Source organism: Camelina sativa, chromosome 11 (genome assembly GCF_000633955.1).
Source record: "Camelina sativa cultivar DH55 chromosome 11, Cs, whole genome shotgun sequence".
NCBI classification, from domain to species: Eukaryota; Viridiplantae; Streptophyta; class Magnoliopsida; order Brassicales; family Brassicaceae; genus Camelina; species Camelina sativa.
In genome coordinates this window covers 28,325,082-28,351,090 of record NC_025695.1, presented here as the reverse complement: position 1 = coordinate 28,351,090, position 26,009 = coordinate 28,325,082, and the positions used below count along the sequence as shown (strand labels likewise).

General features: G+C 35.0%; 3 protein-coding genes across 5 annotated transcripts in view; 2 read left to right on the top strand and 1 right to left on the bottom strand.

Moving 5' to 3' along the window:
• Positions 1-364, bottom strand: part of LOC104724487 (myosin-11-like) — a 4,544-nt gene extending 4,180 nt beyond the window's left edge. Inside the window, exon 1 of the mRNA XM_010442979.2 lies at positions 3-364. Within this exon, the coding sequence (XP_010441281.1) occupies positions 3-81 (79 nt within the window). The 5' untranslated portion in view covers positions 82-364. The remainder of the gene's footprint in view (positions 1-2) is intronic.
• Positions 17,705-21,505, top strand: LOC104724486 (acyltransferase-like protein At3g26840, chloroplastic). 3 transcript variants are annotated; one of them, XM_010442977.2, is made up of 13 exons: positions 17,705-18,167; positions 18,253-18,304; positions 18,430-18,485; positions 18,593-18,751; positions 18,956-19,060; positions 19,174-19,268; positions 19,423-19,544; positions 19,665-19,773; positions 19,903-20,033; positions 20,168-20,537; positions 20,580-20,693; positions 20,820-20,905; positions 20,997-21,505. In XM_010442977.2, the coding sequence occupies exons 1-13, from the start codon at positions 17,831-17,833 to the stop codon at positions 21,295-21,297; spliced, it is 2,037 nt and encodes a 678-aa protein (XP_010441279.1). In that variant the 5' UTR covers positions 17,705-17,830; the 3' UTR covers positions 21,298-21,505. The 3 variants fall into 3 exon arrangements, with proteins under 3 accessions (XP_010441279.1, XP_010441280.1, XP_010441278.1); XM_010442978.2 differs by having other exon boundaries at positions 19,174-19,280; positions 20,168-20,423; XM_010442976.2 differs by having other exon boundaries at positions 19,174-19,280.
• LOC109127365 (GLABROUS1 enhancer-binding protein-like 3) lies at positions 24,680-25,696 on the top strand. The gene is made up of 3 exons (XM_019231983.1): positions 24,680-24,847; positions 24,957-25,253; positions 25,619-25,696. The coding sequence occupies exons 1-3, from the start codon at positions 24,680-24,682 to the stop codon at positions 25,694-25,696; spliced, it is 543 nt and encodes a 180-aa protein (XP_019087528.1).

The following is a 26,009-nucleotide window of genomic DNA, read 5'->3' as shown; positions in this document are numbered from 1 at the left end:
CTGAGTCGCATGAAACTGCAACTTGAAAACGATTTTGATTTTGTTGCTCTTCTCGCTCCGCCATCTCGCTGACTTAAACATCCTCCTCTCTCCACCGTCTTCGAGTATTTCGATCGCCGCTTACTTACTTAAACAGAATCCGTCACCGGAGCTCCGGCCATTGTCGCTGAGAATCAGCCATTACTTCTTCAGTCCAATGTAGAGTAGCTGATCATCACAGTTCACAAACAGCTAGAAAAAGAAGACGTAACTGCCAAATACGAGTCGGCTCACTGAGTTCAGCTCCCACCAGTCTTGATTTTTTTCTTTTTTCTTTTCTTTTTTTATAAATGGGACAAAAACAAAAGGTAGATCTCAATTCTCAAGTGAGACGCTGACCATATATACTTTTTATTTGTTTGTTAATTAGTACTAGTGGTAGTAGTAGTAGTACATAAACTTTTTTTAGTAACATTTCATTTAACTAAAAATCATACTACTACTACTACTATATAGTAAAAATGTTGTATCACCAAACCGAAGAAAATAATTAGCTTATCAATTAACATCACTACATTAGTTTCTCAATTCACGGAAAACTAAATAATTAGGTTATCAATTACTACTAATTAAAGTTTAATGATTTATTTATTGGAGAATGAAAGTTTAATGATTTATTTACTGGAGACATAGGCTGCTCTAGTTGGTGGTGGTACCTGAATCTATTTTCTAGCGCAATAGAATAGGTTTTTAATGTAAACGAGTCAAAAAGTCAAAACTAGTATTTATTAACTTGTATAATATTGCTTCTTTATTTTTTTATTCCCTTTTTTATCATACTTTATTTAAAATTTTTTAAAAAATTTTAAAAAATAATGTTAGGCTCTACTGAATTTTAACTATATAAAATTACTTATTTTGATATAAAACAGATATTATAAGATACTGTATGTATAAAACCCCCGACAGATTTAGAAACAAGATTTTTTTATATATATAATCGACTTAAAATAATAATGTTACGCTCTACTGAAACGGTTACGCACCACAATTTTTTATTTTTATATATAGTGGAAAATTAGGTTTATTTTTATTTATTTATTTATTTATTTAATAGGAAGTGTGATTTATTTATTGAAAAAAGATACATGTTCTGGGTGGAGGGAACAGTGACCAATCAAGAACGTAATGACGTGTTTGGCCCTCCAGCTGTTGTTAGAAAATAAAATCATCAGTTTCACAAGGCGTGCGTGCTTGTAGGGATAATATAGTCAGTTTACTTAAAAGTATGCATGGTCGTTGGTCTCGATGACGGTAGGCAACGGTCATTTTTTTTCTTACAAGGAAATAGTCAAACTTTAACGTTAATTCCAATGTAATTAGATTATTTTTAACCACACCACTTTTGGATTATTTAATCGTCATCAGATTTATAGACTTACATGAGAACATTATGTTTAAACAGTCTCCTTTTTTATCTACACAAAACAATTATTTTGATAAATTTTAAAAGCCATCATTGGTATGGACATGGAACATGCGAATTTTTTCATAAGATGTGTGACATCAAAAACCTTATAGTTATTATTTTGTCTTTTCGTTGTACATTCCAATACTTGTGGGGTATGTAAGCAGCTGTATATTTCTTGGTAGCTTTATACAACAAAATTAATAAAAATAACATCAAAATAATTAAGCTAAAGTCGCTATTGAGATACTACCAAAAACTTGGTGTCCTCTGTGGTTGTTATCTGAATGTCACCTAATTTAGGTGCCTTTATATACGCTAAGCAAAAGATTCCCATTAATTACTATACGAAAACAATTCCTAAACTATATAGTCTATTAACCACGTGTTATAGGCTAGTGGTTCTAATTTTGGTGGAAGAATTGCCCTGTTGGCCCCTACCCGTGGGATATCCTCCCCCAGAGAAATTAGTCTCAGACTCTCATACGTTGGGGATTTACTTTATGGAAAAAAAAAAAAAACTATATAGTCTATTGCTCTATTGCTCGTACGATATAGTATATAACTTTTTTTTAGTTATATGGTTCTTGAGGGTAGGCTTTAAATGTAAGCTAAATTAACTATAGATTTTGTTGTACTATCTTTTTCATTTGTTAAATTTTCTTGTATTTATTCCTTTTTTTAGTTTATATGTATAAATATATAATCTGGAACTTACAAAATAGAGAAACAAATTAAAACAAAAGAGAGAAATAGTTTGAGCTAGTGCATACACGTATCTGTACACATTGAGTGGTTAATTAGAGTAGCATTTGTCTGTACTATAGTTCGATGTCATAGATGAGAGGGTTCGACAAAGAGATCATAAATGAAGTCACGGAAGCTGCCCCGACGTCAGATACCTAACTGTTTCGTTAAAGATTTATCTCTATCCCATATATGTATATGCTTTAATCTGTGATAGCTACCAACTTATATGTATAAGTTTTAATTGACAAGACACACCAACTGTTGCCATAAATGTTAATTTTGTGTTAAGATTCTATGAGCATTAATCCAAGCAATCACACACAGTATACCAAATTTGTGATACACACAATCTATCAATACACTCTTAACATTTTTTAGTGGGTTTTGGTACTTAGGTTTGAAACAATATCAGAACTATAACAGGCTGTGTACTAGGGGAAGGTTGAAATTGAAATAAATGTTTGGTATTATTTATCTGGTATTCGTTATTTCTCTTATCCGCTTTATAAACCCAACTACAACCTTTTGACAAAGCAAGAAACAAATAACATAATTTAGAAAACTGATGAAAGTACAATATAACACATATTAAAAATAATAGAACATATGCGCCTCAGTTTACTTATTACTCATTTAACCTTCTTATTTGAAACATAATTAATACATGTACACAATTTGTAAGTAACCCTTAATTGTGGGGGGGGGAGGGGGTCAATTTTGTATCAAAAAAAAATGTAAGTTCATGTTTTATGATATGCAAGCAGTTAAGAGTGTATAATAAGTGTGTGAATGGTTATACCGGTTGGAGTGGATAAATCCGTCTACGGATTAGATAATTTTTTATTTACCATTTATTAATTGTAGTCCGCAGTGGTGCGATCCAAATGAAATATAAATAAAACCGCAGCGGACCGCTTGTGCTTACAAATAGAATTGGACCGCAGCGGTTCGTTGTCCACACTTAAAACAGAGCAGTTTGATCCGCAGACGGATTTGTTAGCCCCGACCGCGGTTACCATTTAGACTCTAATTAGTACAAAATTACAAATACAAAAACAACAAAGATTGGTCTTTAGCAGCTAAAAATTAGATTACTTACACATATACGATATCATTTAGCATTTTTTTTTGGGCAAACAAAGATTTCAATAAGCAGAAAAAGAAAGAGTTACACTCCATTACAGGAGGAATTATTTAAAGCCATTAAGGCTGATTTTGCAACAGGATCATCTACAACATTGCTAGCTCTTGGAATAAACTTAAAAGAGATATAGGCGAAGGAGGACTTTAACAAAGCTATAACATGGAGGATCCCCTTGAGCTCTGTAGTACTAACCTTTGCATTGATGAGTGTCATGAGGATTTTGGAATCCGAGAACACTGAGATGTTAAAGACACCTTACAGACCTGCAGCCATAGTGAGAGCACTGCGAACGGCTAGAGCTTCTGCTACTAAGGCAGAGCCCACGAAGTCTCTAGTAGCAGAGAAGGATGATGTTTGTTGGGTGATAGGTTCTCTAAGCACCCATCCCATTTCGCATCGACAAGAAGAGGATGACCACGCATCATCCACAAAACAAGATAAGCCTGAAAAAAGTGGCCCTTGAACATGTGGAGGCGGGATGATTCTTAGAAGTTTAGGAGTCTTGGCTTGTGCTTCGTACCATATTTTGGCATTCCGGATAGCCTTGGTCGATGTTTCTTCCTCTGCGAGAACACAATCCTCAAACACAAAACAGTTTCTTGCCTTCCATAAATTCCAAAGAATCCAAGGGAAGATAGGACTGGATGCAATGTTCTTGGGTACCACTGCTTTGCATTCTTCATCAAATCAAATAAAGAACTACTTTTTGTACTCTGCCCATGATTAGGATCAACACTCCCTACTCTGAACTCCACAACCTTAAAGAACCTTCAGTATCCCTATTGTTGTCTCTCTACATCAGATTAGTAAAAATGTGTGGTCTCGCCGAGGGAATATCGGTCACCGAACTTATTGACTCGTTCAACCTTTAATGCCCAAGACTTCCTTCATATGCTCCCTTTCCTCTCTCTTTTCTCACTTCCAAAAGATCGATTTTTCCCTAATTTTCTAGGGTATCATTGTATTTTTTTTATCGATCTCTTGCTCTTTTCTTTGGACAGGTTTCCATGAATTTCGAAGGATGCACGGGTTTACGCACAACCCTCGGTTCACTTCTTTATTACCTATATCCTCTTTTTTTTTTTTCGAGGGAAGAGAGAGGGGAAGCATACTTTGTGAGGATATGCATGTCTTGTATTGCTTAAGGGAAGAGTCTTGTTTGATGTATACCAAGTCCCAAGGCAAGAAGTTAGATCCGGTTAAGTCCTTTCAAAGCTAAAGACAACATCAGATCAGCTTAATGTTCTCTTTGGTGAGGGTCTTTCGGGGCGTGTTGAATCTGCTCATGTTCGTTCCAAGCTTCATTCTAAAATTGAAAGTACTAAAGCAATCATAAGAGTGTTAGTTCAAAGTAAAGATTCATAGAAATGGTCATAGTTCCCCAAAATTATTGACTCAATAAAAATAAGAAAATGACTCAAAGAAAAGAAAAATCAAAAGGAAACAACCAAAGAAAACGACATTAGAAACTTGGAGACATCCCTCCCCTGGACTTACTTCACACCGTCCCGGTGTGAAAGCAAAGCCAAGAAAAAAGGACTTTCGACAACAAAAAAGTAAAAAAAAAAATCCTAGAAAAAGAGAAAAAGGTAACCCATGGTCAATCAGTAGTCTAGCGGGAAGGCGAGGAGGTCTCAGAATGGTCAGAATGGAGGTTCTCAGTAGCTGCGTCCTCGGCGTCACTGGCAGCAGCATCGTCTGATGGTGGCGGTGCAAAGCAAGAAGGTGTCAGTCCTTGAAGCCAGTCGTCTGAGTAGCATGTTGTTCTTCCTTTGGGTATCGTAAACCCACTTCTCAAATTCGGAATGAGGTCCCTGGACAGGATGTGTAGCAACAAACTGGCTGACGTCAAAGGGTGGAAATGGTGGAAGTGAACGAGATGGATGCAATAGACCTGAGACGACATCTGGTTGTGGCTGTGAAGCTCGTCTGTGCCGGCGTGGAACATGCTCTCGCTCTTCATCAATCTCTGGGAATTCACATAGAGCTAAGGTAGGAGGCTCAAAAGTGATGTTCTCAGTCTTTTTGAGGGAGGTGCAGGCAGGCATGGGAATCCGCATGTAACGAAGGTCGCCTACCTTGTCTTGAAATCTGTAAAATGAAGTTATGATGCACAAGGATCTCACTGGTGAACATATACTTAAGGTCAAGGAACCTCCTCTTCCCAATTGAGTTGGGTGATGGCAAAGCAATGCCACAATACTCAATGATAGGAGTCACCAAGCTATCGATGAGTATCACCTTCTTTTTAGCCTTGGCCATGTTCTTTCGTACTTGCTCAAACTCCTTAGAAAGCAAGAATCCAAAGTTAACGTCGTGAGTTTGGTGGTAGACCGGGGAAGTCAGATCATCCAGGAACCGATGAAAACCGTGAAAGAACATCCACAACTCTGGTAGCTGCAATGTGCTAGTTTCAGCCCTAGCATAAATGGTGTTGCTCAAGAACTTAGCAGTGATGCGAAGGACTGGGTTTCGGATGCCTGGCTCTGCAGGAGACATAGTTCTGAGCTCCAATCAGTTTCTAAACATTGGTTCTGTTGTCAAGCTTATCCATCTTGCATTGCATGTTTCGAGGGAAGCCAAAGATGTCACAAAGGTCGAACATGCTGATGGTGTAATGTTTCTTGAGCAAGAAGAAGCATATCGAACAATTCTCCGCCGATGTCAGGACTGTCAGACAAATCCACCTTCACGGTGGCCAGAAACTCACGCGCAAACCGCTCATGTAAGTCCCATGCTTTCTCAGCAAAAGAACCAAACTCAATGTTCCTCACAAACTCATCAAAATCCGCTAGCATGGCCATCCTCCCAAAAAGCTCTCGATCAGCAAACCGAGTCTGCTCCATCTTACATTGATCCAACATCTTTAACCACTTAGCATCCTCAGTATTCCAAACTCTGGTTTTTGGCTCGTCAGTTAGAGAAATCGCAGGCTCTTTACCACTGCAGCGTCGTTTAGGCATTATCTGCAAAGAGTGAGAAATTCAATATCTGAGAGGTTGGAATTGAGGAAGTAAAGGTGCATTCGTAAAGGAGGTAATTTCACCAACTTCATCCCATAGTGATTCCAGCTAAAACAAATCTCCCTAACCGAAAATTCTCTTAATCATTTAACACATGTTACAACCCTTAATTGAAATTCAAGCTACATCAGCCAAAATTTAGGTCCGAAACATGCTTATGATCATTCACCCCATCGATTCGCAGTCCAATTTTGGAAAAAGTTAAAAGAATTGTGAGGACCAAAGTTGAACCTGGAGATCGCCGAAAATCGAATGTAAGAATGGGAAATTGAAGGACTTACCTTACTCGATCGCGGCTCTAACTATGGGGGTTTGAAACAAAGTGAAAATTCGAGTGGATTAAACCCAAACCTCAATCGAAACAATGAAAAATCAAAAGAGAGAGGGCAATTTGAAGTCGGGGTCGGCGAGAGGGAAGAGAGGAAGGAAGAAAACGAAATTAGCTTGAAAAACTGGAATTGGGCGCGAAACCGGGTTAACGGTTCAATTTAAGTCCAATAACCAGAGTAAACCGATTTCCTTCCCCTTCTCTTTTTCCCTTAAATTTACTTACCTGGAACGAGGATCGGCTGATCCGAAAACAGATTGACCGATCCTGAAATGGCTGAGAAACATTCTTTAAAAGAATTTGCATCCTCTGCATTTTGAACTTGTCCCATAAAGACTCAATACCAGCATGACCGGTGAGTAGCTCTTATAAGAAAACAAAACAAAAGAAAAATCCTAAAGAAAATAATAAAAAGATAGGGGAAAACAGAGCTAACCCCATTGGGTTGCCTCCCATTAGCGCTTGTTTAAAGTCGCAAGCCTTACGGTTCTTGCTGCTTAAGCAGCTTGGGGTTCCAGCAGATGAATTGTAGAATCCCCAGTTGGATCATGATCAGCAAGATATGGCTTTAGGCGTTGACTGTTAATTGTAAAATCCTTCCCTTCTTTGTTCCAAAGAACGACGGCACCATAGGGCATAACTTCCTTGATGCGGAAAGGTCCAGACCAGCGAGAACGTAGTTTGCCAGGAAAAATCTTCAATCATGAGTTGAAGAGTAGAACCAAGTCATGAGCAACAAAATTCTTAGGAATTTTTTTTTGTCAAGCATTGCTTTATTACGTTCCTTGTAGATTTTTGTGATCTCATATGCGTTTATGCGGATCTCATCAAGTTCATTCAGCTGAATCAGACATCATTCGGCCGCGGTCTTAATATTGAAGTTCATCTGCTTCGTCATCCAAAGTGAATTGTACTCAAACTCGACATGTAGATGGTATGACTTCCCATAGATCAACTTCAATGGTGTGGTTCCGATAGGTGTCTTATAAGCGGTCCGGTAGGCCCACAACACATTATCGATTTTCGCAGACCAATCCTTCCTTGTTGAATTTACTGTCTTCTCCAAGATGTTTTTAATTTCACGGTTAGAGATCTCAACCTGCCCACTAGTTTGAGGATGGTATGGTGCGGCGACCTTGTGTGTTACTCCATGCTTCTTCAGAAGATTCACGAAGAGTTTGTTGATAAAGTGAGTTCCCCTATCGCTTATTACCACTTGAGGAACACCGAACCGTGGAAAAATTATATGCTTGAACGTCTTGAGAACCACCTTCGAATCATTGGTGGGGCTTGCCAATGCTTCGACCCATTTGGAGACGTAGTCTACTGCCACAAGTATGTAGAGGTTGCCATAAGAATGTGGAAAAGGTCCCATGAAGTCGATTCCCCAACAGTCAAATACCTCAATTTTCAAGATGAAATTCGGTGGCATCTCGTTCCTCTTACTTATGTTCCCTCTTCGCTGATTATGTTCCGTCTTCGCTGATAAGCATCACATCAGGAGACAAAATCATGTGCATCACGGAACAGAGTAGGCCACCATACGCCGGCGTGAAGTACTTTGGTTGCAGTTTTGAATGTAGTGAAATGGTCTGCGTAATTGGATCCATAAAAGTGAAAAAGAATTCCCGGAACTTCTGATTCTGGAACATATCTTCTGTAAAGGCCATCGGCGCAGTGCTTGTAAAGGTAAGGTTCATCCCAAAAATAGCGGTGCACATCCTGCAAAAACTTTTTCTTTGCATATCCAGTAAAGTTTGGAGGTTCCTCTGCAGCACACAAATAATTTGCGATGTCAGCATACCATGGGGAGTCATCACCAATTTGTTGAAGAACCTTAGCATCGGCTTTGTCGTTGTAGCAGTCCTTAAACGCTAAGACTACATACACATTCTCCTCAGGAAGTCGGTCATCGATGGGGATCTATTCATCGACCCTTAGACTAGAAAGGTGATCTGCCACTCTATTTTCTACTCCTATCTTGTCCCTTATTTCCAGGTTGAATTCTTTCAGGAGTAGGATCCACCGTAATAACTTCAGTTCGTTGTGGCATATTTGACATGTGCCCCATAGAGTGTCTTGCTGGCGTAATAAATGACATGAAGCTTTCCATCCTTTCGCTGACCTAAAACAGCTCCTACTGCAAATTCACTTACGTTGCACATAACCTCAAAAGGTAGACTCCAGTAAGGTGGTTGAACTATTGGAGCGGAGACTAGTGCTTGCTTGAGTGTAAGGGAAGCTGCTGAACATTCTACATCGAACACGAATGAGTTATCTTTGCACAGCAGCTAGGTTAGGGGTCGAGCGATCTTGGAGAAATCCTTGATGAACCGCCGATAAAACCCAGCATGGCCGAGGAAGCTTCGAGTATCTTTCATCGTCTTAGGAGGCTGCCGACTGGATATCACCTTAATTTTTGCCTTGTCAACTTCTATCCCCTTCTCAGAAATTTGATGACCAAGAACAATTCCATTGGTGACCATAAAGTGGCATTTTTCCCAATTCAAAACAAGGTGTTTGTCCACACAACGTTGAAGAACCTTGCACAAATTATAAAAACACAAGGAGAAAGATGAACCATAGACCGAGAATTCATCCATAAATACCTCCATGATATCCTCTATCAAGTCAGAAAAGATGGACAACATGCAACGCTGGAAGGTGGCTGGGGCATTGCATAGCCCAAAAGGCATTCGCCAATAAGCGAATGTGCCGTAGGGACATGTGAATGTTGTCTTCTCCTGATCATCCGGATGGATCATAATTTGAAAGAAGCCAGAGTAACCATTTAGAAAGCAGTAGTAAGGGTGATTTGGCTGGGCCCTCAAGCATTTGGTCGATGAACGGAAGGGCAATATGATCCGTCTTGGTGGCTGCATTGAGCTTACAGTAGTTGATGCACATTCGATGTCCTGTTACTGTTCTTGTAGGGATCATCTCATTTTTTTCGTTTGCAACTACTGTCACCCCTCCTTTCTTTGATACCACATGGACCAGACTCACCCATGTACTGTCGGAGATTGGGAAGATAACTCAAGCGCCTAAAAGTTTGAGGATCTCCTTTTTCACCACCTCCTTTAAGTTTGGATTCAGCCTTCGTTGATGTTCTATAGAATATTTGGAAGGATCTTCAAGGTGAATGCGGTGAGAGCATAACAGCGGTGAAATACCTGAAATGTCGTCTAAGAAATAGCCCGAGGCCTTCCTGTATTTTCTCAACTCGCAAAGCAAGAGTGCAAAGTCAATATTATTCAAGTTAGAATTAATAACTACCAGATATGTGGAATTTGGTCTTAGATAAGCGTACCTGAGTCCTTCTGGAAGTGGTTTCAAGTCCAATTTTGGAGCTTTGATTTTGCTCCAGTCCTCCCGGTGTTCTTTGGTCTCAGAGCAGGATTTAGGATTTACTATTCCAAAAACAGGAACGATCGTTCCACTGCGTTTATTAGCGACTTCCGCAGAAAGGGGCGGATTGGTCAGTCCGATTTCGGGATCAGTCAGTCCAGTTTGTAAATTGACAAAAAGGACTTCGCATTCTAAGTTTGCTGCAGCATCGAGTGTTTCTACCATCTTCACAGTCTCTTCAGACAAGTATCCTAGCTCTGGTTCCTCCTTTGTCAAGGGTACGACCAGGTGATCATTCGAGCATACTTCTTCACAGATCTCATCCACTATTTCTTCTATCGTGTCATTCCAGAAGGTTTGGCCATCGATGGTGGGTTTCTTAGCTACTCTCTCCAGATTGAATCTCAAGACCAAATCATCCATGTGCAAATCAATATTGCCCTCTCGGACGTTTATCATTGCACCCCCAGTGGCCAGGAAAGGTCTTCCAAGCAGAATGGGTTCTTGAGATTCTTTGTCGAGTTTCAAAACAATTAAATCAGTAGGTATGTAGCAGTTCCCAATTTGCACTGGTAGGTTCTCCAATAATCCTTCTGGATGTCGGGTAGAGCAATCAGCTAGGACTAAAGTGACTTGGGTCGGTTTGAAGGCGTATAGTCCAAGTCGTGTTGCAACGCTAAGTGGCATTAGGCTTACGCTTGCCCCTAAGTCACAAAGGCAATTATTGAACTTGAGATCTCCTATTGTGCAAGGTAGCGTAAATGGTCCTAGATCTCCACATTTTTCTGGCATTCGATTTTGAAGCATTGAACTACATTCGTGTGTGAGATACATAACTCCTTTCTCTAAAATGAGCCTATCGGTGAGGATCTCCTTCATATATTTCTCAAGAGATGGAACCATCCGTACTGCCTCGATGAAAGGGAGTCTGACCTGAAGCTCTCCTACCACTGATTTCAGCTTTTCGTATTCTCGCTCTTGTATCTTGGATTTACGACATGTAGGGAAAGGAAGTTTGGGTCCATATGGTTGGGGTTTGCAGGGTTGCTCTTCTTTAGCAGTTTTTGTACCAGGGATTTCCACGTTGTTTGTAGCTTTGTTGGTCACCTTATCGGGGTCGCTGTCCTATTCTAGTATCGAGTATTGGCTAGTCTTGTTATTGGATCGGTCAGTCTTTGTTATCTGTTGAGGATCTTTCAGTTCCTTGCCGCTTCGAAGGGTAATAGCATTCAAGAATTATTTTGGGTTAGCCTCGTTCTTGCCTGGAAGTGTCCCTGGAGGTGCCTTAATCCTCGCTGCAGACTGTGCCACTTTGTTCTCTAAGACTCGCATGCGTCTCTATTTTCCCATTCAGCTCTAAATACATGTTATAGATCTTGACATTCACCTCAGTGGCACTTTTCTTCTGATTTTCCATTAGTGCATGCATCATCAGTTCCAATTTGCTTTCTTGCGGGGCTGCGGGCTGTGGTGGAGGTTCCTGATAAGCTTGTGAGATGTTGTTGACTTGAGGCTTTTGCTGGAAATTTGATCCTCCATAACCTTTTCCTTTGTTCTGAAATCCTTGTGCAAAGATGCTTTGTTGAGGTTGCGGCGGATAGACATGTTCTTAAGGATTCTCAACATTGTTGCTTCTGTAGGACAGGTTCGGATGATTCCTAAAATTCTGGTTGAAATCTCGATTTTGAAAGTTTCGTTGCCCTCCTATGTAGTTCATCTCCTCCGTCCCCTCAAGGCATGCCTCAGATCCGAATTCTGTTTATGTCTGGGGCTGTTCCTCACACATGTTGATGTTTTGGTGATCTCTCTTCAGAAGGAGATTCAATTTAGCGGTGAGGTCTTTAATAGCATTTGTCTCGACAACATTGACTCGCATTGTACGATTGTAACCCGTACCGTGATTGCTATTTCTTGCTGCAAGGTTCCTATCAAGAGGTTGGCTTCATTTAGCGGTGTTAGTGGAGAAATCCCCTTTGCTGGTTGTGTCTAATGCCATCTGGTACTTCTGTTCGATGGCCCCATAAAAGATGTTCATAAGATTCGCTTGGGTGTAACCGTGGTGAGGACAGTCTCTGAAATATTCCTTGAACCTCTCCCATGCTTCACAAAAAGTCTCCATACCTCCTTGAGAGAATGTAGTGATTTTGCTTCGCAGCTTGGCTGAACGAGATTTAGTGTAGAAGTGATTCAGAAAAGCTGCTCTACATTGTGCCCAAGTGGTGAGTGATCCAGGATCTAGAAGGTTTAGCCATCTCAGCGCCTTTTCTCCTAAGGAAAATTGGAACAGTGTCAGCATGAGGTAATTGTAGGGGACACCATTGGACCTTGTTGTACTGGTCAATCTTTCGAAGGCTTCTATGTGATCCAAAGGACTCTCCGAAGGTAGTCCGTTGAACACACGATTTTGGACCAGGTTGATTAGACTTTGTTTAATCTCATAGTCTTGCCTCGCAGGAGCCGGTGGTTGAATCGCAGATCGATTCGCAAAAAGCCTGTTGTGAGCATCTTCGTCCCTCAAAGTAGTTTGACGTGCTGGTGGATTTGGTTCAGCTTCGTCTCGCTCTTGTGGGAGTTGTCTTTGCTGAGGCTGATTAACAACCCCTTGGGTGTTGGGTTGACGAGTCTCCGTTTTATTTCCCTGGGACATAGCGTCGGATTGGGCTTTTGCTTTTCGGTTCTCTCGTTCAAACTGTGCTAAATCCTTGTTTCGTAGATTACGTAAATCAGTTGGCTTGTGGCTTTTTGTTTGCATGCACCTGAAACAAAAGAGAAAGAACACAAGAACAAATCAGCAAATTAATGTAAAATAAACCTTAGACTAAATTAAATTCTAAAATTTCAAGGCAACGTTTGGTCCCGACGTCAAATTGATCAAAAATCAATTAAAATACAAGTGACATTTTTCCATTTGTCTGTAAAGCTTTAATCCTCATGTGATATACTAATAGAGAACTTCGAACACGTACGTACAAATGTATTACTACTATTACGTCATTTAGATGTCACTCCTTATCTTGTTTATGATTTAATCTCCACTTTTAGTTTAAACTTTTGAAAGTAATTAACAAGAAGTCGCAAATGCACATTTTATAATCGTGGCATGCATGGCTGATAAATAATATTCATTAATAAGCGGATTATTAAAACAATTTTTCACAGTTTTATATATAGAAAAATATCCTTAAATAGTATTAAAACAAATTTTATAGACAAATATAACACATACTTCATAAATTTCCAAAATAGTATTATTTAACACATTACAATATTTTAAATTAAATGTTATATTTTTTTTTAGGTTTAGGTTCTTAATTTCATATTTAGGGTATAGTTTTGAGAGAAAATGTTTAGTATTTTGAATTTAAGATTTAAATTTGAAAAATTAATTTTAAAATATAATGTTATTTTTAAAATTTTAGAGATGTTGTACTAAATTTAGAAAAAAAAACTTATTTTGGTGCTATTTTTAAGAATTTCTTTTTTACATATAAGTCACTGATCAATATCTTGAATATTGGCAAAAATATACTTTATATATATATATTTTTTTTTATGTGTTCTTAAAATGAAGAATCTAACTGTGTATATCTTTTTTTTGTCAAATGTTTTTTTTACCAAGAAATCTAATGATGGAGTGAGGAAATAAATTATTAGAAAAAGGATGTGTAAAATGATTACGAGCATATCAATTATCAAGTAGTGCTCACATGAGCGACAACCCAATGTGACCACGTGAAGCACCTTTACCCCATTTTTTGAGCCAACTCACCGGTTCAGTTATCTTCGGTTCAGTCACAGAATAGCTGTGGCTTTTCCTTAAAGGAATAACCGAATCCTTTATACTATAAAACACAAGTCACTCCATCAATAATTCTTTGACACATCAGCAAAAAAACATTATTTTTATAAATAATCATTCGTTAAACAAAAAAGGATCGTGGAGAAAAAAAGCAAAGAAGTAAAATTACATAATTAAAACAAATTCCTAAAATCCAATTAATGTGAAAATAATTATTTTTCAAAAAAATAAAATAAATAAAAGTAAAATCGTGGTAAAGAAAGAAAAATAAAACAAATTATATATTCAACTAAATATAAGTTAGTTGATCAATTAAATACTGACATGTGGTCAAGTTTATCAAAATTAAGCAGAAAATAAATTAAGAAAAATAAAGTTAATTGATAAAAAAAAAAGTGTCAGTCTTCATTTTACTGCTACGTTCTATGGGAGAAAAAAAAACCATTCTCACTAGTTTTTTTTTAATCTCTCTTCTTCTCCAATATCAGTTCTCTATTCCATTTTTTTATTTCTTCATTGATTCTTCTCCAATTATCACTAAAAACTAGAGAGAAAAGCCATTTTTGAGAAAGTCAAATCTTCATCTTTGAGGCGTTTGTGAAAGTAGAACGTCAATTCCAAAGATTTGCTGCCAAATGATCTATAATTACACCATGTTTTGGGTAAGTTCCTTTTTTTTTATTGTAGGTAAATTGTTTCTATGTTATAACCAAATAAAAAGTAAATTTTATATCTTCTTATCTCTAATTTATCTTCTCTACCTTAACAGCATATTTACTAAGTCAACAATTTATGGATCTTTAAGATTTTTCTTTTGCTATCACTAATCTTTGTGTACAACTCTATTTGTGACATATTATTATAAATTAGTTAATGTTTGCTATGTAATTGTAATTGGGTTTGTTAACCATAAAAATAAAATTTTCCTACATTTTTTTATCTTTGTAAAATTTGTAATGTAATTAAGATATAATTTCGCACCGGATATAATACTAGTAAGCTATAAAGCATGAGCCTATAAAATGGCCGAAATTAAACCCATTTATTACTGTAATTAAGTATTATTAAATCTTTTTATTTTTAATTATTTGGTATCAAGCGACAAGAGTAATCTACCTTATTGTGTCTGTCAAAAGTCAAAACTTATGAAGATCACACACTAATACAGTTCCAAAATCCTTAAGAAAGTTAATTAGTTGAGTATTACACTGCGAAAACTTAAGCTTAAGACAATTTATATGTGGAAATTTATAAGGTTGTAATATGAATGTATAATTCTATATATATATATATATATATATATATATATATATATATATATATATATATATAAGCAGTTGAAACATTTCGGACGACATTAGAAGTATTAGTGTTAAAAATAAGTACATCGATTCTCCCCTGAATTAGTTAGAGAAATGAGTCAAAAAGTATAAGCAAACAAGCTAGATGAATAAGAATTAAAACCAGAACAGTGTTAGATATTTGTAATAGCGGATACTGGCGTGCGTGAGCCAAAGAAATGGAAATGTCCATGTTGAAACATAGCTCATTTTTTCTCTTTTAAGTCTCTGAGTGTATAAAGATTCTCATCAACATATAGTCATATACATGCAACCAAATTTAGCATTTTTTTTAACACACCATAAGTTTTCTTTGAAGAAAAAATTTGCATGTGGATGATGGTCTTTAAATTTTGTATTTCATATTGTTGTCGTCCAAAAAACAAATCTCATATTATTTTTGTTTGGTTATTTTAAAATTTAGAAAAGTTAATTTATGCCTAATTTTATGAAAATATTATATAATATTTTTAAAAATCAATATATATTATTTAGTAATTTCAATAATAAAAATTAATACAAAATTACTTTTAAATTACATATTATTGTCACGATAGATATTGAAGCTATCGTTTATAGTGAAGTTCATCACTTTTTATTCCGCATTTTGATACAAAATTTTATCAACACACAAATGTTGAGTGTTGGAGATTGCATCGACTTGGTAGAAAAATGTTTTAGTTATCTCACTCAATTTTTAATGTCAAATATGCACAAAGCCAATACAAAAGGTGTTGGTTATTCACATTTAGTTAATCTAATACTTGTTTCTTAGTTTGTAGATATGTGAGAGAGCATTCTTTGATATGATAAAGTCATGCATTGGTAATAATATGCAAATCAAACTTTCTTGATCCCTTTTCTTTTGTTCACAAATTCTTAAATGGAATATGTTTTTTTTTTCAACCTCTTTTACAACACCTTATGATGAATTCGAAATGGTTTTTAGTTTCACATCAACCATGTCCTATCTTTTTTTGCATTATTTTTGTTTGAAATCATATATGTTTTAAAGTTATTTTGATGCATCGAAATTGACACTATAAGATGAGCAAAAATTGTAAATAAAATGTAGAAATAGTAAATTCAAAACACCATAATGTTTTTATTATTATTATTTCTTGTACTAACTACATGAATTGTTGGATAGTTGCTTTTTGAGAATTTTATAATTGTTCTCCACAAGTATGTCGATTTCGTTTTATACAATGTATATTACAATATGCAGCATGAAATTTTATCAAGACACCCTTGCCGATTTCATTGTATACTATAATATGTAGGATGAAATTTATTAAGAGTTTTTTTTTTATCAATTGGTTAAAGTGGAAATGGTTGCATAATTCAAAAAATAATGATTAACTAATCCTACTATATTAATTGGGAAGTACAAATATAAAACTAAGCTTATAAAGTGTAAAAAATTACATTGTTATGCCATTACTTTTAAAGGCAAATGTTTATTTTTAGTAAGGATAAAAATGTAATTTAAATATAAGACTTCTTTTAAATAATTCTTAGTTTCAAAAAATAATATTAACTCTTTCTAATTAATTATGGGTAAAAATTATTAATTATTTTTTAAAAAATTGTAAACCAATCAGAATTTTATAAAATAAGATTTTATATCTAAGTATCCAAATTATTATTTTAATAATTATATTTGGAAGATGTTGTTAAAATTTTAAATTATGATTCTCTTATCATCTTTCTTTTATTTCATTTACAAATTGTTTTGAATTATCATAAAATACATATGATAATTAACATGTAGATTTTTATGCATATGTTGTGATTTTAATTTTTAAAACTGAAGACATATTACTCACTCTATGATGAAAAAATGTGTGTTTTTAATATTCCACATGGGCGAGTAAGTAAAACTAAAACTATTTGATTAATAAAATTTAGAATTTGCTCACAATTAGAATATAATAATTAATAATTTAAAACAATTTACAAAATAATGATGTAAATACAACCGACAAAAAATAGAAAATGATAATATACATCCAACAAATTAAAATACTATAATATTCTAAATAATTAGTATTTTAAAAATTATATGTAGATTTACCAAACAATTGCAATATTAAAAGTAAATACTGTCTCAAACAAAATAACTTTTTAAAACAATTATAACAGTAACTTATTATTATATTATAATTTTGGGAGAAAATGTTGATCAGCGATTTATAGCACGGGATATATTCTAATTTTTTTGTAATTCAAATAAGAAAAAATAGAAAAAATTATTCGATTTATCTACAATTCTTATTTCTATTAAAATTAAAATATAATCAACTCATTTTTTTCTATTGTAATTTAGAATTGTTAATCTCATAACTTACGATGTTAACCAATTCTAATAAGACGAGAAAATCATTTAAAATTTAATTGGGTGAGAAAAGTTAAGACCAACACATACATGGTTTGAACCAAACCGAACCATCTGAAATTGAATTAGGTAAGGTTCTTTTAAAACCAAAAGTTGAATTTGGCAAAATTCAAACAGAAAACGCGGACCTCGATAAAAGAAAAGGCGGAGCACTCATCGCTGTTTTCTCGTGTGCACGAGCTTCTTGTGTTCCTCTCTTGAAGTTGAAGATGATGAAGTTGTTTGAGCTACGTAATCGTTCTTCTATCCATCGATGGCGGTTCCCTCACTCTGTATCGCCGATGGAACCTTTCCCACTGATTTTTTCCACTGGAGTTCAACCCGACGACCGACCTATGATCGGTTTACGAACCCGAAACTCGGATTCCATAGACGTTTTCGTTACGGTGGGAGAGTGACGGCGACGGTGAATCCCTATTCGTACACGGAGGCGGCACGGCCCGAGGAGAGGAAGGGGTTGAATGATTTTTTGGTGGAGGCTAGAGGTTTCGTCAGATCAGACGGCGGAGATGGTGGTCCGCCTCGGTGGTTCTCTCCGTTGGAATGTGGCGCACGTGCTCCGGATTCTCCTCTCCTTCTCTACTTACCTGGTCTGTTCTTTCAATTTTCGATTTCTAAAGATTTGTGAAAATGTAGCCTTTTCAAGTTAACAAGACCTAGAAATCTAAATTGTAGGGATCGATGGTACTGGATTAGGGCTCATTCGCCAGTATAAGAAGCTTGGAGAGTAAGTCTTGTTTGTTCCAATCTTCTTTATTGCCTTTAGAGCCTTAGATTTAAATGTTTGAACACTTCAATATTTATCTACAAGGTTTACTCTTAGTTTCTGATGTCATCATCATTTTTTGATAGGATATTTGACATATGGTGCCTTCACTTTCCAGTCAGTGATCGTACTCCTGCTCGAGGTGCTTCTTCTTTCTTTAATTTTTGTTGTCTCATTACGATTTTATGACCAAACGGATTAAGTCTTGTGTGGATGAAAACTATTTCTGTTGTGTTCTGTCGTCTTCAGACATTGTGAAGCTTATTGAGAGGACAGTTAGGTCAGAGTACTTCCGTTTACCAAATAGACCGATTTATATAGTTGGAGAATCTATTGGAGCTTCTTTTGCTATAGATGTTGCAGCCAGTAACCCTGACATCGATCTTGTCTTGATTCTGGCTAATCCAGGTAAATTAAGTTCTTTTATTGTCTTTCTAGGCCAATGTTATGTAAGCACACAATGTTGCAAGCTCAAAAATATGTCATGGAGCACCGAGCACAGCGCGTACTTTATGATTTGTGCATTGTCTTTCTTCTTTTTGTTGGCTTCTGTACATCTCATGAACTGTATGCGTCTTGTCGTGTGCTCATTATATGTTTTGTTTGATGCAGTTACACGTTTTAATAACATCATGTTGCAACCTTTATCTAGTCTACTGGAAATTTTGCCTGACAGAGTTCCCAGTTTGCTTGAAGAGTATTTTAGGTTTGAACAAGGTGAAATTAACTACTCCCTGTATATCTTCCAATCAAAGACAAATTGTCTCAAAGATGGGTTTTAGTATCAGGTTTTGGTTCAAAATCATGGTTTACTGTGTTTGATTTTATAGGTTATCCGTTTGCGGCAATGTTCGAGACAATGCTGAATGAAACTGATGCCGCACAGATGGGTGGAGGGCTATTAAGAAACTACTTTGCAACTTCAGTTAATCTAACAGTAAAACAATTAATTGATGCATGTTCTTTCCGTCTTTACAGATTTGTAGTGTTTGATTAGTAACATGCTCTTGTTTGTTCTTCGTTTTGTAGTTTAATTTTGTTGTTATGTGATAAAACTCACGGAAAAAAATTATTGGCAGACTCTGGTTAGGATATTTCCCAAGGACACACTTCTATGGAAGCTTCAACTGCTTAAATCTGCTTCAGCATCTGCTAAATCTCACATGTACACAGTCAAAGCCCAAACACTGATACTTCTGAGGTTCAAACACTAGTAAACTTCTCTGCTTCATTATTAAGTATAAGTAGAAGTTCAGTTATTTGTTCATAAAAAATTGTCTTAGCTAGCAGCTGAGTTGTAGCTTTAATATGACTATTTCAGTGGACGCGATCAATGGTTACTGAACAAGGAAGACATTGAAAGACTCCGTTGTACATTGCCGAAATGTGAAGTCCGTAAGTTTGAGAATAACGGACAGTTGCTCTTTTTGGTAAGATGCTCTTTGTCCTGATGTAAGAAAGAAAGTTTTTCTTTGTATCAGTTTATAACCAGGAGAAAACTTGTTACATAAAATTTGGCTCAGTAAACTTGGAGATTGATTAATTTTATGTCGTGTCAGGAGGATGGGGTAGATCTGGTGACTATCATCAAGTGCAGTTATTATTATCGCCGTGGAAAATTGCTTGATTACGTTTCTGATTACATTCCGCCTACCCCATTTGAGCTTAAAGAGTATGAAGAATCACAAAGGTATATGACAATCCGCTGTGTCAGAGATGTTACACTTCTTGTGTAGTGAAAATAGTTTGTATAGCTAGAATATGATATTTGCTTATGCTACTATAAGCAAATACTGAAGTATTGTTTTTATATCTCTGGTCCAGATTGTTAACTGCTATTACCTCCCCAGTTTTTCTCTCAACGCTAGAAAATGGCACAGTAGTAAGATCACTAGCGGGAATACCTTCAGAGGGACCAGTTCTGTATGTTGGCAATCACATGTTGCTTGGTACCGAACTGCGTCCAGCAGCAATACATTTCTTGAAAGAAAAGAACATTTCGTTGCGAGGAATGGCACATCCAGTGATGTTTACCAGAAAGATTGGCTCAAAACTCCCGGATATGCAGATGTTCGACTCAGTAAGGATGATAGGCGCAGTTCCAGTCTCAAATATAAATTTCTATAAACTACTACGTTCAAAGGCTCATGTGGTTTTGTATCCTGGAGGTGTTCGTGAAGCTTTGCACAGAAAGGTAAATGGTTGTATATCTGATATTTGGCCTTCATTTCTGCAGGGTGAAGCATACAAGTTATTTTGGCCAGAACATTCAGAGTTTGTAAGGACCGCATCTACATTTGGAGCGAAAATCATTCCTTTTGGAGTTGTTGGAGAAGATGATCTCTGTGAAGTAAGCAAAATCTCTTCTTATTCTTCGTTTTAGCTTTCAGTAGCAGCAGTTTCTTAAATCTCTTTTTTTTTTGTTCCAAACGGTTTTCAAGTAACTCTTTTGAGAAATGGAATGATTCTCTCTCAGGTGGTCTTCGATTACAATGATCAAATGAAGATCCCTATCTTGAAGAATCTTATAAAAGAGATAACAGAAGAATCTACTTACTTGAGGTATTTTGTTTTGTTTTCGACTCTCTGTTAGAGATAATCATCACATGAAACTGTTATATATAATATTTGTGTGACGTTAATAAATGGTTAGGACCGGTGAAGAAGGAGAAGTAGGAAACCAAGATTTGCATATGCCTGGAATAATTCCCAAGATTCCGGGACGGTATTACGTACACTTTGGGAAACCAATAGAAACAAAAGGTAGAGAGAAAGAGCTAAAGGATAAAGAGAGAGCTCATGAGGTTTACTTGCAGGTCAAGTCTGAGGTAGAAAGATGTATGACATATTTGAAGACCAAAAGAGAAACTGATCCTTACAGAAACATTTTGCCAAGGTCGCTCTATCACCTCGCACACGGTTTCTCTTCTGAAATCCCAACCTTTGATCTCTGATATCAATAAATATAGTTACTTGATTTGAGACTTTAATTAACTTTTTGAAATCAATATTCAAAAAGCATATCTGCATATGGCAGCTAATGTAGAAATTGAGTAAGTTCGGGGTGGTATGTTAAAATTTCATACAACACATTTTACGTTGAAGACTTAAAGGTTTGTGTTTTCTTTTTTCTTTTTAAATATAGAAACTAGATATTCACTGCGGCGGACCTATATTTTTTTTTTTAGAAATACAAAAATAAAATATATATTTATTATATTAACTATATATGTATTATGCAGTGTATAATTTCTATTGTCTACATGCAGTGTTTATAGGATATCCTTATTGTTCATTAAATTTAATTTAGTCAACAAAAATTCGTTTTGTAATTTTTCTTTTTCATTTACAATGTAGAGATAATAGTATTACATAATATATTCTATTTTTATAATTATATGGGTATATTATAATTTGACTTTGTAATTTTAGTTGTTTTATCTCTATATCATTTAACACTTTTGTATTTATAGTTGTACAAGTCGATTAAAATGGTGGAGTGTTTTTTTTGTAAAGTTTGATTTATATCAATTGTTTCTTATTAGTATAGATAAAAAATCTATATATTAATACTAGATAAAAGCCCGCACGATGTGCGGGTTTTAAAATTGTTAAAGAAAATAAATCTATAACCCTAAACAATTTTTTAAAATTATATAAAAAAAGTATTTCCTGAAGTAAATATATCAATAATTTTAGTTAGAGAAAAAATCATATTTGTATTTACCTTCATACACTTATTTATATTTTTGTATTTTAAATATATTATTAAAATTATTACAATAATCTAAAGCTAAATTATATCCCACCAAAATTTTTGCCAAATACTCATCATTACAAATATTATTATTGACAAATTTCAAGAATATTTCACAACTTATTACAAAATATTTTACATGCAAAAAATTCATCAAAATAACATATAATTAATAAACACGTAAAATTTTACTGTATGTTTTACCATTAAAAATATGCTCTTACACCCAAAATTATTTTATTGTTAAAGTATGTTGTTTATCACCACCAATAAAATGTCTTTTAAACAAATTTTAGGTTGCTTTACTTTCATTTTAATATAATTATAGTTTTTATAATTACTAAAATTGTTTTGTGACATAAACTTGGTCTGCAAGAGTTTAGATAACAACAATTAATTAAACCAACCTAAACCAAGTCTCCATTTAATATTTTCCAATTAAACTAATTAGACCAAAATCTAATAATTTAATAAACCACAATTCCATTTCATGTGATCATGATTCGATAATAATGCTAATCCAACGAGAGAAACCATCACCACTACACGTCAACAACCAACACAAGTCAACAACCTTCACAACTGTTAACTTGAGCTCGAGTACAATGATGACCAACCCAATAAAACATTGAGAAATTGAAAGAAAGTTAATATTACATATAAAAAAATAAAAATTTGAAAATTATAATCATGATGGTATATATAAGTGTTAAATAATTCAGATATACAAAATCGAAACTTTATAAACAATCCAAAACATGACATATGTCATAATCACGTTAAAGGATTGATGACCTGTTTACTCCTCAGAAGTATCGCATTGTACCAAAATTACTTAGAACTATGACCTCGTCTCAAATATTTTCGAATCGTCAGTTCTCAATTTATTTCTACCGAATCAAAAGTTCTCGTATATTTCTCTATATACCTGGGTTTAAACGGTTTATGAACCCAATCTGATAAAAAATCACATAAATCCGGTTTGAAACCAATTTTAAAACAGTTTACTGTTCTAACTTCCCAAATTTCAAAATTGCTTCTCAATTACTCGATCAAGTAGCTTTTGTTTCATTACCGAAATCATTGACATTATCCAGAATAGAAAACTCTATATTTTGACCAGAAACATCAACCATCGACTAATCTTCGAAACTTATAACGCTGCTAACTATAGAATCGCTTTTGGAACCTCCATTAGTGACTCTATCCTCGATCAATTTAGCGGGCTTTATATACTTTGATTCCATTTTATTGCATATGATAGCTTCCATTGAAGAACCTGCACGAATCAAAAACCCACAATAGATAAGCAAAATTATATCAGAAAAAATCAAAGATCAAAGCTTTCGATTTTTAAACATGTAAATTTATGTAAATATAATGTTATTTTCTTAATTAGCTATCCTATTACGTTTCAAAAATAATAATTCTTTTGACATAAGTTATGTTATTCTTTTTAGATTTGTTATTCCTTATTTATTGATTAATAATAATATACATGTTTAATGAATTATTTTTTTGTTTATACATGTCAAAATCTAATTGAGAAAACATGTATAATATAATTAGCGTACAGTGAAAAATATATTAGCTTTGTTAATTTTCCTTTTTGATTTAGGAAATTTCTTTTTAGATATAAACATGCAAATTTTATGTAGATTTAATGTTATTATCTTAATTAGCTGTTTAAAAATTTTTTTTTTTGACACATATCAACATCTCATCGGTATACTTGACACGTGTCATAATCCTGTTAATAACTAACTTTGAAAACTCAACTTTATATAATAAGATATTAGCTACCGAAAAACACTTCGGTGAAGAAATAATTTTTTAAAAATAATTTGTGTTAGTTCGGGCTCCAAATCTTCTTCAATTAGATTCCGAATTTGATATTATTTAAAGTAAAATAATAATAATAAAATTTAATGTTAATGACATGATTGGAAATAAGTTACAATTTCAGGATTTATCTGCTAATTTGATATTATTTTTGTAGATATTGTTCAACTTCAGGAGGGTTGGGTGAATATTGCAATTACAAGAAAACTGTGTAATCTTTTGAGGCAAATAAGATGAGACATCAAAACACCTTTTAATTTCTGTAGTTGTACTAAACGCATCTCAATCAACCAATCAAAGACCGGAACTAAAAAACTCTTGGCAACTTCCCAGATCTATCCTTGGTACATTTTGAAACCTCGAGTGTGATAAAAGGGTATTTAAGTCATTTCTGTATTGGACTCTTGAAATTCCAACGACACAATGCATTTGGTTGTCCAGTTTAGGAGTCCAACGCAACGCTTGCGTTTCTTATTAGTTATTACTCTCTCTGTCTCTGGTATTTTTTTTTTTTTTTTTTNTGGTGAAATATCTCTGGTATTTTTGAAACAAAGAAGACTCGTTTCTCTCAACTTGGGAAAAAAACTAGGGTTTTTCAAATTTCCAAATTCAAAAGTTATCAATGAAGCGGTTATTTCAGGGAAGTGCTTCCAGCGACGACTACTCAAATTAAGTCAAACTCTCGGCCTCGCTTTGAAATCCGACACAACAATAACAACAACAACAACAGTCGACCAATGCTTCCGTCTCCTTACTCGAGGAAGCGTGAACATGATGAAGACATCTCCGGTAGGGAGGCCATGCTTAGGAGGAGAAAGCTACCGAGCACAACGGCCACTTTTGTACAACCTTCTTCTTCTTTGAAGATAGCCTGGTCTAAAGACGCTGAGATCTCTATTCTCTCGGTTTGTAACTAATAACATCTCTGTTTACTATCTTTTTTTTTCTTACATTCTTGTTTAACTCCTTTTTTATATAAAGTGTTTACCTTTTCATGTTGTTGTGTGGAAAAAGGGGATTTTGGAGTTTCAGAAAGAAACCGGATCGAGCTACAATAAAAACTGGGATGATTTTTACAGTTTTATGAGAGAGTCCATGACCATGAGATCAGATTTCTCTAAGCAACAGCTAATGGATAAGGTTAAGAAGTTGAAAAAGAGGTTTCGAGATAATCAGCTGGCGAGAGCTAATGATGGAATAAGACTCTCTTTTACTAACACCGATGATGAAGAATTGTTCAGATTGTCAAAGATCATATGGGTTGAAAAAGAAACTGAATGGGTTTATGAGGAGAACAAGAACCAGACCAAGGTGAGTGTCTTTTTTTCTGTTAAATGTAATGGGTTTAATTTGGTTGGCTTGTGCACTCAATGATATTTCTAAGGTTCATAAACTTGTAAAACTTCTCTGTTTCATTTATTAATTATAAGTAGAAGTTCAACGATCTTGGTTTGTAAAGAAATGTTTTAGCTATGGCTATTGCAGTGGAGGTGATCTATGGTTCCTGAACAAGGAAGACACTGAGAGACTCCAGCGTGAGAACTGCATCTAAATTTGGAGAAAAAATCATTCCTTTTAGGCTTGTTGGAGAAGATGATATCTGTGAAGTAAGCAAGAATATCTTTTCTATTATTTTTCATATATATGGATGTATTCTTTAAACTTTTTTTTTTCAGCAATGGAATTGGAATGATTTGCTGATGCTCTTTGATTACAATGATCAGTGCATTCTCAAAACTAGCTTTATAGCGTGAAATCTCTTCTTCGGTGGTACCTGCATATATTCATAAAACTTTTTTTGTTACTATATATCGGATTTCGGATAACTCCTTTTCATACAATTGGAATGATTCTCAGATGGTATCACAATTGGAACGTTTACATTGTGATTATTTTGGATCATATTTTGGAAATTGAGTTACAACTTTGGGATGATTTTGTAAATGCTGTTCAACTTTATGGATGTTGTTGGATTAAATATTGTAATAACAGGAAAGGGACTGAGTTCTTAATTTCTCCTACCAAAAGCTATATGTTCAAAACTAACTAGTGCGATTGCTGATTTTT